The following is an 18305-nucleotide window of genomic DNA, read 5'->3' on the forward strand; positions in this document are numbered from 1 at the left end:
GGGTGGATAGACTGGATAGTTAATTATTTATAAGTATTTAAAGTTTATTTGTGATGAGTTATAGCTCCTTATGTTATTCAAATAAAATAAGCTAATACCGTTTGTAAGATAGGTATCCACTATAAATTACAATTAGATATAATATAGAGACAAGTCGAAAACATACTAACAAGATTCAAACATAATAAAATTAAAAATTAAAATTTTTATACTAAATGTTTACCTTTTTTCTATAAATAGAACTCAATATTACTTATCAGACTAAACAAGACATAAATTAAATTTATTATCAAAGACTAAAAAGAGAAAGAGAAAGATCGATCGTGAATATTGAAATTTTAGATTTTCTAGATTAATTATTACTGAAGAAATATCGCTTGATTGCGAGGTGATAAATTTTTTACGAATTGGTGGCGAGGCTATAACAAACCAAAGTATCAATAAATGCTTCAAAATTATAATAAAAATGTTTAATTTTCATAAGTGTTTTTGTACAATAAGTTAAAATTATTTTTGTAAACGTTAGATACTACTTTTTGAGAAAAATATGACTTTACTTTTAAAATAATTACTGTTTGTATATTTCTGAAATAGTAAAATAACGAGAACATAAATCATAATCTATTTCTAAGTTTAATAAATAAAATAATATTACAACAAGAGTACCTATGGAAAGTACATGAAAAAATATTGAAATATCTTCTATTTGTCTTTTGAATATTTACTAAAAGAAACATTAGGAAAACAAAATATATACAATTTTAAATAAATCAATACCTTTTCCAACTACTATTTACTGTACAAAACTTGTTATTTTTATTTTATGAATTTATATTCCACATACAAATAATAAAAATATAAAATTAATGAATAATATATAGGTATTATTTGAAACATTATATTATATTGTATCTATATCGGTTTTCAGTTACACTAACTTAATTGACACTCACTTTACAATCATCACATTTTCTCTTACTTTCTATAGTAAATACTATTAAAAAGTATGGCCATAAAATACATAAAATAATTAAAGGAATTTCTGGAAAGTGTAAAACTAGTAGTTAAAATCAAAAAGAATTTATATCCATCGTCCAATTTGATTTCGAGTATACAAGGTGATTTATTTAAGCAGATACTCGGGTACTCATTATTATTTCAAAAAATGATTTATCGTTATCAATTTTTAATATTCTTACTTTTTTGAATGACATCGTAGATTTAAAATTTTATCCCAAGAAAAATATTTAGCTGACTATTTTAATACATGATACATCAGTATATTGAACTAGTAGTTAATAAATTACAACTTATTTAGTATTAGTTACTAGTATATATAAAGTTTTTTAATGAACGGTGTAGGTGTAGTGACTAATTAGGGTTACTCCTAACATTTTGTTTTATTACTTCGCTCAACTAATCACTACTATAATGAATAATAACTTATGTATATTGTGTTATATTTAAATTCAAAGATATGCCATTGCATACGAAAAACAATTATTAGCAAAAACTATGTGTCACCTGCCTATATTTCTAAGAATATCTTACAATATATTACATGTATTATTATTGGTAAATTATTTTTAAATCTTGTTACATTTTATGAAATTATAATAAAATATTCTGTAGCGCAAAATGTTTCTATCTGGCCTTGTAACTGCATAATCACCATATACTCTATATAACGCATAGACACGACCCTCAGTCAAAAAAAAATTAACATCTGAAGATTGAAACAATTTTTGTAGTATAAATATAATATAATTACAATTCTCGTATCATAATCGACTTTTCTGTTTTTACTTCTATCGAATCATAATAATGAATATAAACTATAAACTATAGTATTAAACATAATTTCAATTTTCAACGAACGAATGCTATAAAGATGTTTAAAATGCATAACTGGTGGTACCTATCATGCGTACATTATATTATTAATAAACAGGTATGAACTGTGTTAGGGATAATTTAGGATAACATAGGGACTAGGCTAACCTTACCTAAATAGGTAAGTACAAAATGTATAATTTAAAAATAAGATCGTAAATAATTTTTGTAATCTACTAATGTAAAATTTCCGATGATATCCATTTTATTTTTATATTATAAAAAATGATTTGATTTTATATAGCAAAATTTTCTATATATTATGCTAATCAAATATATATATATAGTATATGAATGCTTTAAAAGTTAAGTTTAATAATAATTTTAATGTTAAAAGCAATAATCCATTTAGTAATAAGTGACGCGATAATGGACTCGGATACATACATTTATGATTTATCGTTATCTTGAAATTAAAGTTGGGTAATTAATTATCAATTACAGTCTAGTAAGATTTAATAGTAAATAATGTCTAAAAAAGTCTATAACCTTTAATAGTATTTCTATAATTTTTATGTAGTCTATTAAATTACTAATTTTTTTCTTGATAAACATCATATTATTCATATTATCATATGTTATATTATAAATATTATTAATTAATATAAAATATACATATGAATACCATTAATACCAATACATCTACACCTACTACTTCTATATCTATACTATTAGGTACCTATATGTTAATACTTTTTGGTTTGTCTTAGATTTGAATTTCCACATAATATGTACTATTATAATTTATAGTATAGGCAGCTAGCAGATAATATATTATAGGCAATTGTGTTTAAATAATTTATTTGGTTTATTAAGAATTATCAAATATAGTTAGACATTTGTTCAACTAATACAAAAAACATAAAGACACAAACAGGAAAAGTCACCAACTATAGGTTGACAAGCTATATGTACCTATAATCATTGATTATACATATTTATGATTTTTATAATCAATGATATAATATAAAGTACGATATTTTATTTAGCTTCTATTCTTATTATACCTACAACTTGTAATATAATGATAACATACTCAGGGCGACTCCAGAGACTTGGTTAGGGGGAGGGGCGGCGTAGTTTTAATTTTTATTATTATTATTCTTGGTACAGTCGACTCTCGGTAACTCGAACCTTGATAACTCGAAATTCTTGATATCTCGAATAAATAAAATTCCCCTTCAAATAAACATACTTTTTAAAAGTTTTTGATAACTCGAAATTTTTAGTAAGTCGAATTTTTTTTTTCCCCCTTGAACTTCGAGTTACCGAGAGTCGACTGTATTTCAGTAATCCATATAGAAATGTGAGCTACGCAATTCATCTTTTAAACATAGCAAAATAATATCATAGTATATTTTATACCTATTAATTTATTATCATAGGTTCTTCAAAATATATATATAATATAGATATCAGGTACATACCGTTGTACCTCTATTTACATACCTACTCTGTACTCATATGTATCTATGATAGTCGATAGTAAAATATGATTTTTTGTTTATAATTTTTTTTTAACAATATACAATTTTTTAGAAATACGGGCCTGGTGGCTGCCCCTAGCCCCTCTCCCTGAAGCCACCTCTCATACCGTAGTCCATGAATATATGGGAAACTGCCTATACCGAACGATGTGACAGTTAAACTATGAATAGGTACCTACGTAAAATAAATATGTATTTTAAAAATGTCAACGTGTACATGGTAAATAAGTACTTATAAATATACGTAGTGGTGAAAAGTTTCAAGTCTCGATGAATTATATTTTATACTGACCAATGTGGTTATGTTATGGTTACAAACTAATAAACTGTGTAACTATAACATATTCGTGATGAATTGCATTGTTTCTTATAACTTTTAATAAAAAGTAAATATAAATTGACAATTAATAAAAAAATTTGTTTAAAGTTCCATTGTAATTTCTAGAACTCAGATAGTAAAAAAATAACATTTAGTTATAAATTATAACGTAAAATCCGTAATAAACTAATAATTAATAAAATAGCAACAGTCAAGGAAAATTATGCATTTAAATGTTTAAACACATTGTCACTATTTTCTTATTATTTTAATCTGTTGTTAAGTAGGTAAGTTACTCTAACTAAATTATAAACATTAATAGCCAATAGGCAATAATTAATAATTATAGCATGCATGGCTGTATCATTCAGCATAATTATGTTAGGTATATATGAATATGAATCTATATATTATACCCGGTAATATGCACCATTAATAATTTAAGTTGGCTAAATATGATATAGGTTTTAATAATTTTTGGTTGGTACCTACTACCTACTCTATAAATTAATTTTCTATTAGGTACAGTAATGAGTAATATGTAATATGTATTACATTTACATTTTCAATTAATTAAATAATTAAAAAAAAAAATTAAGAATAATAAACCTATACTGACATATTGATTCTTTTCGATTGTCTCAGTAGGTAAATAGTAATTTATAAATCCACCATTGCTTTTTAAACTCATAATCATAATAAATAAAGTATAAGCTTATATTCCATAACTTACCTATTTGCAGTCGACTGTATATACAATACACCTATGATCGGATGATCCATAGGCTATGAATGAATCCAATATGTATTTCTTAATAGCTCCACGAACGCACAGCAATTTAATTCGTCGGGATTTCATCAAATAAATAACACATTTAGTTAAGTATCAATAACTTTGAACAGTTTCATCAGCATTTGCGGAGTACGCACAAGCCACAAATCACGCGAACGAGAGGAAACGTAGGAAGGAAAGCGCCACCGGTGCGCTCGAAACGAACGGGTAAATTTAACTAAACGCGGCAAAAACTAAACGCATTGACGAATAATTGTCCCTAGTGCATCAGCGCCGATGACGGCACCTTGGAGTATTACGGTATCACACGATGCAAATATATTACCCCGGTGTAGTGTGTGGTACGACTGTAGTCTGATGACAATTCTATGCCACCGTCTTTCAAAATCTCGTTTACCACACTGCATAAGACTTTCAATCGTCGGCGTGTTTATCTTGTTACGTGATAGTTGATTAACAGCGATAAGTCGATAGTCAATATTCGATAAGACGGACGACACGACTGTGAAGAGCGAATGCAGTATGCACTTAAAAATATTTTATTAATTTCGTCAAGTCCTTTTGATTTTAACATTCCGCTATGCAGTATGCAGTTGAATTCTTATTGAAATACGACTGATTTGTACTGCGTTTTTTTTTTTTTTTAGTGCAATGTAAAATCTACAGACATATGTATTCGGTTTTCAGAAAAAGCGCTAAAATGTATTTTTTAGTGATGGCTTGATTGAAAAGTTGTCTTGTAATATGGTAATGTTTGTGTTAAATATTTTATCTTATTTATTAATTCAAGTACTTTGAACAGTACTATTGGTACTATCTGAATATTCTTGTAAATTATTTCAATTTTTTTCTTGAAACGAAATATTTATTTTAAATTATGTATTATAATTATTACTTTGGATTTTGTTTAAATTTAAATGCATCTATCAAATCTACATATATTTTCAAAAAAATTAAATTTTAAAATAACTTCATTTCTGAAAACATAAATGCAATTTACAATATGAAATATTAATAAAATAGATTTTTTTTAATCTTATAAGTTAATACAAATTGTAAATTTTTTACACATAATCTCAATTTTATATAACTAATTTTGTGGTAAAGTTAATTAATATATAAATGAAAATACATTATTTAAATGTATATTAATGTGTCATCATTAAGATATTATAATCATAGATCAGCCATATTAGGTAAATATTTAGGACATATTTGTTTAATTACAATACTTACAAACTATACAGCTGGTTATACACAATATGTAAATGTGATGTCAAACAAAAATTATACAATTGAAGTTACTTTTGTATTATAACCAGTAAATTGTATTTTCTTTAATTTTTTTAATATTTTTTTGTTGTGTTTTAGGGTGGTAATGTGTCACAACTAGAGAGAGATATTGGATCAGATCAATTTCCTCCAAACGAGCATTATTTTGGTTTAGTTAATGTAAGATTATCATTGTTATAATAGTTTCTATTTTTTTTCTACGGTTACTTTTTGCATGATAGCTAGAAAATTACATAATGTTATGCTAAAGTCTAAAAGTGATCAAGTGGAAAACAAATATGAAGTAAACAAGGAGTTGAATAAATTTAAAATTAAATAAGAAAATATTTTGTTTAATCAGTTTTTGCATGACAGTGACAATATATGGCTTACTAATAAAATAAATAACATAAGGTATTAACAATCTATTTCTTTCTTTAAACTTAAAAATCATGCCTCATTTTATTTTTGAAATCCTTATGTAATTGTTTTATTTTCTAGTTATATAATTGTACTAATTTTACCATATTTTTAAAGTCAATTTATATGAATAAAGTTGGTTTACTTTTAATTGATAATGTCTTGGTATTGAATATTGATAACAAGTGTATTGAATCTAGATTTTTTTTATAGGGATCTAGTTGTTAAAGCATTTCTGTGCATAACAAAATACAATATTAGACTATCTTTATTTAAATTATTTATATATTATATTAAATTATTTTAATCAGCCAATGAATAAATTTTGTTGGTCTGTTAAAATTATTGAGCCTATTACAAACTTAATTTTAACCACGTGATATTTTTTTTATATTAATAATTTTATAATTCACCACAACTTGAATATTAATTGTAAAAAGTAATAAATTATTTAAACCAGTATTAATATACCTATGTATTTAAAAATATAAAAAAAAAAGAACACATAATTATTTTAATAAACAAATTTATTTATTTTTTCAGTTTGGAAATACATGCTACAGTAATTCAGTTCTTCAAGCTCTTTATTTTTGTAAACCTTTTCGAGACAGAGTATTAGAATATAAAGCTCGTAATAAAAGAAATAAAGAAACATTACTCACATGTTTAGCTGATCTATTTCATAGTATTGCAACTCAAAAAAAAAAAGTTGGGTCTATAGCCCCAAAAAAGTTTATTAATAGACTTAGAAAAGAGAAAGGTAATACAGGAACAAATATTAATATTCTTTTCTACTTAATCTAATTTTAGTTAATATTAAAATATATTATTACCAATAAGAAATAATTTTTAATTTTAAATAAATATTTGATATTTATGTATGCATTTAATATTTTTTTAAATAATTAGTACATCTGAATTTATTTTTAATTTACAGAAGAATTCAATAACTATATGCAACAAGATGCTCATGAATTTTTAAACTTCCTAATAAATCATATTAATGAGATCATTCTTTGTAAGTAAAATAAATTATTTATGCATCAAGAATCTATAAGAATTATAATAATAAATTATAAATTATGTATAAAGCTGAACGTAGCCAAGTTAATTGTAACGGTAAATCTAAATCAATTACACATAATATTATTGATGGAGAATCAACTACTAATAGCATTACTAGCTCAAGTAGTCATAACCAAGATCCAACTTGGGTGCATGAAATATTTCAAGGAATACTTACGAGTGAAACTAGATGTTTAAACTGTGAAGAAGTAGGTGTATTATAATTTTATTAAATTCAACTAAACCTTATATATTTATTATAGGTCAGCAGTAAAGATGAAGACTTTTTTGACCTCCAAGTAGATATAGATCAAAATACTAGTATTACACATTGTTTACGTTGTTTTAGCAATACAGAAATGCTTTGTAGTGATAATAAATTTAAATGTGACAATTGCTGTAGCTATCAAGAAGCCCAGGTAATAATTAATTTTTTTTTTGATCTAAGACGTGTAATATATTAAGTATATTTTAGAAATGTATGCGGGTCAAAAAATTACCTATGATATTGGCATTGCATTTGAAAAGATTCAAATACATGGAACAATTTAATAGGCACATAAAAGTATCTCATAGAGTTGTATTTCCTTTAGAACTTAGGTTATTTAATACGGTAATTATTTTTTTTTTATCTGCATATTATACATTTTAATTATCATAATATTATTGACATCAGATAACAATAACAATAATTTTATAGTCTGATGATGCTGTTAATCCAGACCGAATGTACAATCTTGTAGCTGTAGTTATACATTGTGGCAGTGGACCAAATAGAGGTCATTACATTAGCATAGTTAAAAGTCATGATTTTTGGCTACTGTTTGATGATGATATGGTTGATGTAAGATTTAATGGTTTTATTTTATAATTGTACAATTTTAATTGGTGTTTTGTTTTTTCAAATAGAAAATTGATCAATCTGCTATTGAAGATTTCTATGGTCTCACATCAGACTTACAGAAATCATCAGAAACTGGTTATATACTTTTCTATCAATCTAGGGATGCTACTGAAATATCAAAATCTGGTATGACTGATTCAAAATCAAGTCATTGTAAATGAATTTCCAAATTCTATGTTGGATATTTATTTATAATTGTACAGCACAAAGTGATTTTTCACTTGTGTTTAAAAAAAAGTGATATTAACTTAATTGCATAATTAATTAGTCTAATAATAATTTTTAATTGTTATTATCAGTGATATAATATGTTAATTTGCAATGCCTTGTTAGTCAACTAAATAATATTTTAGGTGATATATTTAATTTATATATTTATTACTAGCTGATTCCTTTGAACTTAATTTAATGTATGCTCATGTTTTTTTTAACATAGGTACATGTAATCCACTAGAAAAATTTTATCAGAGAAAACCAGATCAGTTATTTATTTTCCCAATGTTTATCTCAAAAATATTCTTTATCTTTTTAAGAATATATTATAATATCAGATTTAGGACATTTATCTATTCATTCATTATCAATTTCCTTCTACTAAAATTTATTTTATAAGTTAATATATTTTTTAATTTATAAAACTTCATCTAAACCCGCTTCACAATTAACATAACTGAAATTCTAGTTTTCTTGAAATCATATATGTGATATAGTTTATAACTCGAATAAAATAATGTACGGTTAAATTATTTACAAAAATGCATACCTATTATAGTATACTGTATATGAACTTAATACATGGATAAAGTAACTTTAATAGTTTTGATTAAACTCTTAAAGACATTTTTAAATATAAAGTAACCAATAATAACCACTTAATAACCTTTTATGATACTATCTAATTTATTTAAATTTAATTGAGATATTATTTAGGTATTTATTATATACAATTTGATTGGGGTTTAAAGAGATAAATTATAATAATTAATGATTACAATGTGTAGAACTCAACCATAATTTAAAATTATTATTATATCATTGAAAATTTTGTAAAAACAGAAAGCTCTTTTGATGTATATACAAATTAAAATAACTTATTTGAATTATTTTATAATAGTTTATCCGTTAAATTTTTGAAAACTATCATGAATAGCTTATTCAATTATTTAATCAAATATTCTAATATTGAGTTTCATAAAAAACATTAAAAATGTAATGAATCAATTCACTATAGATCCCTAAAACATTGATTTGCTTTTACCCTGTCTCAAAAGAGAATAATCAATCGGTTGACCGATTGTTGTCCATTTTCGCACCAATGACCCATACTATTGGGTGATCCCCAAATTAAATATAATAATAGTACTAATTATGAATATTAGTTGTAAATGTCTTCAGAAAACCGTCAGCTAGCAAGATGAGGGAAATTTGGGCTTGCTACTACCGGAGTCAGAGTATGCATGAAAAGTGATTATTCTTTTTTAAGAGGATATAATTCCTTAAGTATGATTTGTACTTTTTATTTGTTCATTAATCATTGATAATTTTTTTTTTTTTAATACTAACCTTGATTGATGTTTATAATATTATTTTGACATTTTGACCAAGGTGCATATTTGTGGGCACCCACAGAAAATTTATTAGGACATAATAAAATCAAAAACCAAAAAGTTTATTCTTTGCAAGCTATAAAAAACACAACAAATAAAAAAAAAAATTTACTGAGGTCTTGACATCAATAAAATGTTTATTTAAACAATAATAAAGGTTACAATTTTCAAAATTATGTTTGATGTTTATAGTGCGAGGGGAAAATTCCGCATCTTATCCTCTAACCCCTCAGTGAACATGTACATAATATTATGCAAATGGAATTTTAAGAGTTTAAACAAAAACTATAAATACGTATAATATTTAGATTCAAAAACAGTATAACTTTAATTTTAACCAATTTTTAAGATGTATATTAGACATGCCCTAATATATAAAAATGTGAAATGACCATTGAAATTAAATTAATCAGTTTGAATTTTAACTAACTAGTATTATATTTTAATTTATTTAAGTATTAAAAATATGATATTCAAATATTCATATTCCAGTTAGTTATTGTTATAATATGATAAATTGTACACCTAAATGAGTAATTTAAGTACTACACATTTTTTAATTTTAATATTTAACACATTATTTTTAATATTTCACTAAAAGTTACCATTTTTCATTGATTTAAAACATCTATTATTATTATTGATATTTTAATTTATTTTAGGTAATTTATTTATGTCTATTATAAATGATAATTATTTAGAAATGTGTGTAAAACAAGCAATAAATCGTTGTTAATGTTGTATTGGAATTTGTTAAGTATTGTTTTCGTAATTTATGCAGATTGTCGAATAATGTGTTTGAATTTTGAATTGTTACTGGGTACCTATCTATTAAATTTATTAATTTTATTGATTATACATATATAGTATATATATATATGTGTGTGTGTGTGTATGTTACAGGCATTGTGCACAATGCCCAATTTTACTGGTTAAAGTGAAAATAAAACACATTGCTCGGTCATTGTACACAATGACTGAATGCGTGAAGAGTAATGTACCTATGCTACCATGTATAAAAACTATACCTATTGTAAAATAAATATTATATTTATTTATTATTATACTGATTAGATACAAGATACATGTTAGTATACATAGTTATCGTTATTTATTTTTTTAGCTTAATAGATAACACTAAAAATAGCTATATGTATGTATTATTTAGGCACGGATTGTTACTGTGGCACTTAGAGTTACACATTTTACCTGCTCCTTTACATTTACACTTTTTTGATTGATCCTTTTGCTAAGGTTAGGTTTTTAACTAAAAATTTTATTGGGCTGAGCTTATATGTCGATCAAGTCGACCTGGCAACGCGAATTCATTTCTGAGGAGAGGATTGGTCGTACAACTAAACCTTTTTTGAAGTGCTTCCTTTTTTTTGACATGTTATACACAAATGTAGATTTAACATTGTAGTTTTCCTAGTAGGTAATATTCTTATACATCAAATTTATGTCATATATCATTCGATTACACCCTCCGTGTCCAATATTTAAATGAATTTATAATTTCAAATATTTCTTCAACCTTTGTACCTATGATAAATGATAATAATATTTAGAGGGAGTCTAAATAGGGGGATAAAATTTAGAGGGATAGCAGTGGTCTTCAATCTTACTGGACTCGCGATCCACATAAGCTTTGTAAAAAATCTAAAATTGCTAAAAAGAAGACATATTGCGACCCAATTTTAAAACTTACGCGACCCACCAATTGAAGTCTTGAAGACCACTGGTCTATAGCATACAGCTGTATAACAGGTGTTGGATGTACTTCATCATTGAGCAATGAGTATTAACAATTCTTCATACATTATACAGTACATTTTTATATTGACCAAAATAATGTCGGGCAATCAAAATTTTCCAGACATTGTTATAGAATGACCGGTCATAATAAACAATTATTACTATTTGATTACTTTACCCGAAATTGATGGGTACTGTGCACAGTATGCACATTGGTCATTGTTGCATAATGCCGGACTACCCCACTTTGCCCGTAACATATATAATATAATTAATATATATATTATGTTTAAAATATTTTATTATTCAGTACCTATGTTTATATTTAATATACTTGCATTTTTTCCATATATTAAGGAAATTTAATATATACAGTGATTTAAGCCTAAAAGCATAATGTATAATAAATAATAATCAGTGCCGGATCTAACATATTTTTTACACGGGGCAAAGTATAAAATTAGCGCCCTCTTATAATTCTGCCCCCCTCTATTATGCCAATGTAATTTGGTAATTTGACGACCCTCGATCAAAACTTCGGGTGAAAGTGCCCCCTCCCCCGATTCGCCTTGTTTCTCCCTAAATCAGGCCCTATGATATACTATGTAGGTACTACAGGGACATATCACATATACAGAAAAAAGTGTTGGGGGGTGTTTTTGAAAATCAATTATTGAAAAGTAGAACTTTTTTTAATAAATAAACAAAAAAAAAATTTATAAAAATTAGGTACCTATACTTAAAATACTTTTTTTAAATACAAACATTGATATAACAAAATTAACATTAAAATTGAATAAGTAAATAACCATGCAAAAACCCAAGTATTTCGAGGGCCAAGAGGTGTTTGAACACTCAAAACACCCCCTGTGTACGTCCCTGATGTACTATTATGTAATTTTGATTTATGATATACTATTATTAATAATACCTACCTATATCATAATAATTAATAAGCAATCATTGTACGATACTACGATATAATAACTATTTTAATTCATGAAAGCCATATTAATCATATTATTACAACCAGCATCAGATTAAAATCATTTACGATTCATCCGTTAAACATGTCACCATACCTAAATATTTTATTTTATTAATAAATGCTAATCTTACAATGAGTAATGACCAACAAGTAACAATATTAAATATTACAGCACGTAACTGCACAAATATGTAAATAATATTAAGAAAAAAATGTAGGTATAGTAACTATAGTAAGTGTGTAGGTACCGGCGGTACCGCTCTTTAGGTGTTGCGTGTTAAATTTAAATTAAATTATTGTTAGGTAGCCGGTAGGCACTAATCATTGTATATACGAAAAACGATTCTTAGCAAAAATTGTCTGTCAAACTATAATGTCACTATTCACTAAGTATATTTCGTGATATAGACATATACCTAGTCAAAAACTAGCACATAACCGGCCTGACAGCGCCCCGCTAACGACAATGGGGTAAGGGGTTAAATATTATTAGTTATACAGTAATAGTGTAATACACTAATACATGTAAAGAAAATTATAGGTTAACTAATAAAAACATTTTGTGAAAATTTCAAGTATTTTCTATTATTCGATTTTGACTCGCAATAAAAAATGTTTTTACGGATAAATATTTAAGAGGATGTTAGCGCACTATTTGTTTTCTCTCTCTGACATATTTAAAGTTAATAACATTATCTAGAGCATTTCATAAGCATTTTATTATATTTTAATTTTAAAGCGAGTTATTAAGTTTGAGTTTTTTAAGATTTATAAATAATTTATAATCTTAAAATACTCATATCCCGCTTTAAAATTAAAATATAATAAAATGCTTATGAAATGCCCTAGATAATATTTTTAACTTTAAATTTTATAAGAGGTTATTCCTTATTTCACTCTAATTTGAGAAATTAATATGATTATAGACTATAGTCTATAGCACGAACTATGATTATAAATTATATAATCATAGTTCGTGGTCTATAGGTACCTAGTAATTATATTGTGAACGTACAATTTGCTGTTTCGCGTTGGTTACTTGTTTAGACTGTTTAGAGAGAGATAACAAATACTACGCTGACATCCTCTTAGTGTTAAAAAAATGAATACTTTTACAATATAAGGTTGTCAAAACTTACAAAAAAATTTAGTGTAACATACACTACAAATATTGTTTTGCTAATTTTTTCGATTTTGACGAAGTTTGTTATAATTCTGACTTCATAGGAACAATATTTTTTTAAATTTTTTTGATTTAAGCTCAATTTTATTTTTATTTATATTAATAACGACCATGGGCGGACTGGGTAAACATTTCAGACCGGGAATTTTTTTTTGCCAAACCAAAATTTGGTCAGAAGTATGTTAAAAAATATAATAATGATAAGAAAAAAAATGTACCTATTGTTTAAAAAATATATTCAACATACCTATACCTAATATAAATGAGTGTTTCTAGTTACCGCCAAAAACGAACTCCGTTTTCCATCACTTATAAATTATAGAATTTTAAAGTTTGATGGGAACCCTGCTCCTAGCTGCTTACGTAAAGATTTAATAATATTATATTTTTTAGTAACTATAATGTATATTGTATGTACATACAGTGGCGTAGTGAAAGGGATTTAATGTCGTCTATACGTCATGTTGGGAAATAAGAAAAAAGTGGTACATTTTTATTTTTGAAAAACCAAGTCAATTATAACTTACAATAGGGAAAAGCCTCTTAGAATTTAGTATTTCTAGGTAGGACTGGTAGGAGTTAGTAAAATATAAGTAGGTAGCCGTAGCTTGATAGCTACTTAAATGTTAAATCATTATTAGTTTTTAGTTTTCTTCAATTTTTTTTCGAATACGTTTCATGGGTGTGTCACTGTGTCCTTGAGAAAGAGATGTATGGCTAGGTCTAGGTGGCAACTGGTAAGGTGGCTAGGTACTGAAATATATATGTTGTGCATCATAGTTAATAAATGTTCACCACGCCACTGGGTTGGATTATTAGCATTTATTAATTATTTTTACGTTTACAATCTATATGAGGTATAATAACTAATATAAGTAGGTAAGTGTAAGTCTGACGATAAATTTGGCTATGACATTTAATAAGAATGGAAAGGCTCTTGGTAGTGCACCCAACAAGTTTAAGTTAATACTTAATATTATTATTTATTATGCTTTTAGTAGGTCCTGGCATTTTTATTTTTTTAATCTTTTAGGTATAAAAGAGGCTAATAAGAATCATAGACGTAATATAATAATATAATATTATACATTTATACGTCAATGCTGAGAATAGTATTTTGAAATTCCTAAATTATTACAATGCTGTTAATATCAATATAATAATTAATAATCTGTCTCGTAATAGGTCTAGTATATGAATTGGTAACACTGTAAACTTATCCACAAACTTCATAACCTCAATTTTAGTTCTGTTGACGGCCCTCTCTTTCGTGTTTCATTTTCTCCACTTCAGTGTTTTGGAAGAATTTGGACAACGTTTATTTAATTCATTAATCTAAATTACTTTAAGTTTTCCATCAGGTACCCAAACACCACTAAAAATGACTGCTGACAAGAAAGTTAAAGTAAAGAAACCCAAGGTAATATAATTTGTAGATTTTAATAGTTACCGTAAGTCTCAAAGTTAAATCATAAAATGTACACACGTGTATTAGTAAAGCTTTTTAATGGTGCTGTTAGACTTACTATTGTCCAATTAATATAATAATTTAAAATTTATATCATAGTGATTTTAATCTAATTTATTTTGTAGGTGAAGAAAACACCAGTACAAAGCGTACAAGTGTTCGGCCGTAAGGTATGTATTATTCATATTTGTGTTATTTTCGTTTATATATTTAATTTGATTTATTTAATACGTTTTTATGACGGTTATTATTATTATTTTTTGTTATATTTAAATGAGGGCTGGCTGATTCATTTTAACGCTTGCATACATTTCTGAACAAACTAACTATTGATAAGAATTTGTTTAAATTTCTTGTGCCTATGAATGACATGTTGCTTATCATATATTTCAATAAGTGCTAGAGTTATGTGTAGGGTTCCATTATTCTCAATTTTTCATTTAGAGCATTGTCCTGGATTTTATAGGTCTGGATAGGGTGTATAAACTTTTTGATTTTTAAAAATTAGTTTTATATAATTAATTTAGTATTGTATAGTGTAGCTAAAAACTACATTTGTTTGAAATAAAATATGTTTTAAATTAATTGGAATAATAGAAAATTAATTTTTATACATTACGAAATCCAGGCTCATTTAGTGTTAACCACTAGAGTGTACGATATAACTAAAAAAATTACTATTGTCAATCTTGTGACTATTTTTGCCTGGGGTAATGGGGAGAGTCATTTGAATATCTCAGATATTAGTTTTAAATAAATGCAACCCTGTTTATATGAGTACAATTTATTAAAATATTTATAGAAATAACTTTGTTTAGATATAGAAAATGTCATAGTATTAGTTTCTTATCTTTGAATATTCAATAATAAATTTGTTCTCCGTATCTATTTTGAGTTAAAAATCAACATTAAGTTAATGACAATTTCTTTTCTTTAATGTAAAATCTTTTCATACTTCTAATCATAACTTAAAATTGACATTGTATATTTATGAAAATCCTAATCTATTACTATAACTTGGGTTGTTGACCCAAATAAAGGTATTCCTGATATACCTAATTGTTTATTTGTATTTATTATTTTTTTTCAAGTATTCAGTTTTGAAATGTATTAAACAAATATATCTTTTATTTTTATTCACAGAAAACCGCTACAGCTGTAGCTTACTGTAAAAGTGGCAGTGGTAACATTAGAGTGAATGGTCGTCCATTAGATATGGTTGAACCCAGAGTTCTTCAATACAAAATTCAAGAACCCATTTTGTTATTGGGTAAAGTAAGTATACACATTCATATTCAGTGCTGATGTATTTATCCATTGAGAATCAATTGAGTAACTTAAAATTGTCTTTTTTAGGATCGTTTTAGTGAAGTTGATATGAGGGTTCGTGTCAATGGTGGTGGACATGTCGCTCAAATTTATGCTATCAGACAAGCTATTTCCAAGGCTTTAGTTTCATACTATCAAAAATGTAAATTACAATTATAAATATTAAATATTTAGCATTTTTAACAAATGTTCTGTTTATTATAGATGTTGACGAAGCCAGCAAGAAAGAGATTAAAGATATTTTAATTCAGTATGATAGAACTTTATTGGTTGCCGATCCAAGACGTTGTGAACCAAAGAAGTTTGGAGGTCCAGGAGCTCGTGCCAGATACCAAAAGTCATACCGTTAATCTTTTTTTTTATATATGTATATTGACTATTTAACAATATATGTAAACTGAAAAAATATTGTTTTTTTTCTAATATCATCAGTAAATTGGTATATGACATGAACACCTTTATGATATAACTCCTACATAACAATAATTGTGAACAAATATTTTGATTACTGTTCATTGATTAATTGTCAAGTATGTATTTAAGCCAACCACTAAAATTCATACTAATTAAAATATGTACTGTGAATTTAAAATAATTATAAGTTCACAATACATATTTTAATTAGTAACATAAATCCCATGGCGAAGAATAGATACTAGGTGAGCTATTATAGTTACTAGCTCAATATTCACAAATTACTAAATTAGTCTTATCACTCTTATCTTAATAATTATAATTTATTTTATTTTGAGATAAAATATTTATTTCAATTATGTTGACTTAATACTACATAACTCTTCCTAATCCAATGGGGAATGATTGATCTTTTTAAGAAAAAATGTATGGGCTCATATTCAATAATGCAGAAAAGATGGGAAATAAGAAAAATTCAACTTTACCATTCATACTAAAGAAAATATGTGGTCCAATTCATCAAAGGTAGAAGAATAGGTGTATAGCTGACTGATAAAAGTATGTTGAAAGGAGTAATCACTGGTGAAGAAGTAGAATACTATGGAAAAGATGGGACAAATTGGTCAGAGTAAATGATTTGTAAACTCTAAAAAAAAATTAACCAACCAAATTATTTTAAAATGGATAAATAAAACAGTGCTTATGAGTTATTTTATATCAGAAGTAAACAGAAAGTTCTATTCTATAAGAATAATATACCAACACTTGAACTTTTTTCTTATGGTCATCTCTGAAATCATTTAGTATTTCTTGAAGTTTTCTACTACAACTGTTGAGGCTTGAGCCAGTGTTAGATTATAACATATTGCCCCATCTACAAGATAGGTGGGTAATAGGTATATACAATATACTTGATTAAAGTAGCAGTTGGACTATATTTGATTTTGGACGAAATTGTTATAAAACATTAATAGCTTGTATATTTTAATAGATATTTGTGGTTGATTATGTTGGATGAAATCATATTATGAAGTCGATATAGTCTGACCATTACCTAATCATGATGGGCTACCTTTTTTTTCTCTTCGCATGAGAGCGAACTGTTTGTATATTTCTTATTCTCATACAGTATGTGAAGAACCCCCTAAATGGACAATTTCTACAAATCCAATGATATGTTAGGTTTTTGAGTTTGGTGACCAGGGGTAGTATGTGTAAGTACTAGGGAAGTAGGGAGTGACTTATAATTATACTTTAATAGCATAATACTAAAATACTGTTTTTTCTAGAATATAAGAATATAATAGAGCACAAATACATGCAGTCATGGTTTGACAAACGTTAAATTATCCACTTACAACTAAAATTATATCTACTAGATATATAACTAGATGTCGGATTTATATTC

The 18305-nt window shown here is 26.0% G+C and overlaps 3 protein-coding genes across 6 annotated transcripts in view; 2 read left to right on the forward strand and 1 right to left on the reverse strand.

Annotated features, from left to right (window-relative positions):
• Positions 1-4716, reverse strand: part of LOC132928226 (protein inscuteable homolog) — a 36579-nt gene extending 31863 nt beyond the window's left edge. For both annotated transcript variants that reach the window (XM_060992756.1, XM_060992755.1), the window contains exon 1: positions 4433-4716. The gene's annotated coding sequence lies outside the window, so the exon portion shown is untranslated. The remainder of the gene's footprint in view (positions 1-4432) is intronic.
• Positions 4717-4906: 190 nt separating this feature from the next.
• Positions 4907-10622, forward strand: LOC132928227 (ubiquitin carboxyl-terminal hydrolase 46). Of its 3 annotated transcripts, none has more exons than XM_060992759.1 (10): positions 4907-5012; positions 5140-5239; positions 5864-5944; positions 6728-6944; positions 7122-7202; positions 7277-7458; positions 7513-7668; positions 7725-7862; positions 7950-8093; positions 8159-10622. In XM_060992759.1, the coding sequence occupies exons 2-10, from the start codon at positions 5237-5239 to the stop codon at positions 8312-8314; spliced, it is 1158 nt and encodes a 385-aa protein (XP_060848742.1). In that variant the 5' UTR covers positions 4907-5012; positions 5140-5236; the 3' UTR covers positions 8315-10622. The 3 variants fall into 3 exon arrangements, with proteins under 3 accessions (XP_060848742.1, XP_060848741.1, XP_060848740.1); XM_060992758.1 differs by having other exon boundaries at positions 4934-5077; XM_060992757.1 differs by having other exon boundaries at positions 4934-5239.
• A 4309-nt stretch (positions 10623-14931) lies between these two features.
• LOC132930394 (small ribosomal subunit protein uS9) lies at positions 14932-16891 on the forward strand. The gene is made up of 5 exons (XM_060996245.1): positions 14932-15106; positions 15280-15324; positions 16298-16429; positions 16511-16625; positions 16688-16891. Exons 1-5 carry the CDS (start codon positions 15068-15070, stop codon positions 16831-16833), a joined length of 477 nt encoding a protein of 158 aa, XP_060852228.1. The 5' UTR covers positions 14932-15067; the 3' UTR covers positions 16834-16891.
• Positions 16892-18305: the final 1414 nt, after the last annotated feature.

The sequence above is a fragment of the Rhopalosiphum padi genome, chromosome 4 (genome assembly GCF_020882245.1).
Source record: "Rhopalosiphum padi isolate XX-2018 chromosome 4, ASM2088224v1, whole genome shotgun sequence".
In the NCBI taxonomy this organism is placed as follows: domain Eukaryota; kingdom Metazoa; phylum Arthropoda; class Insecta; order Hemiptera; family Aphididae; genus Rhopalosiphum; species Rhopalosiphum padi.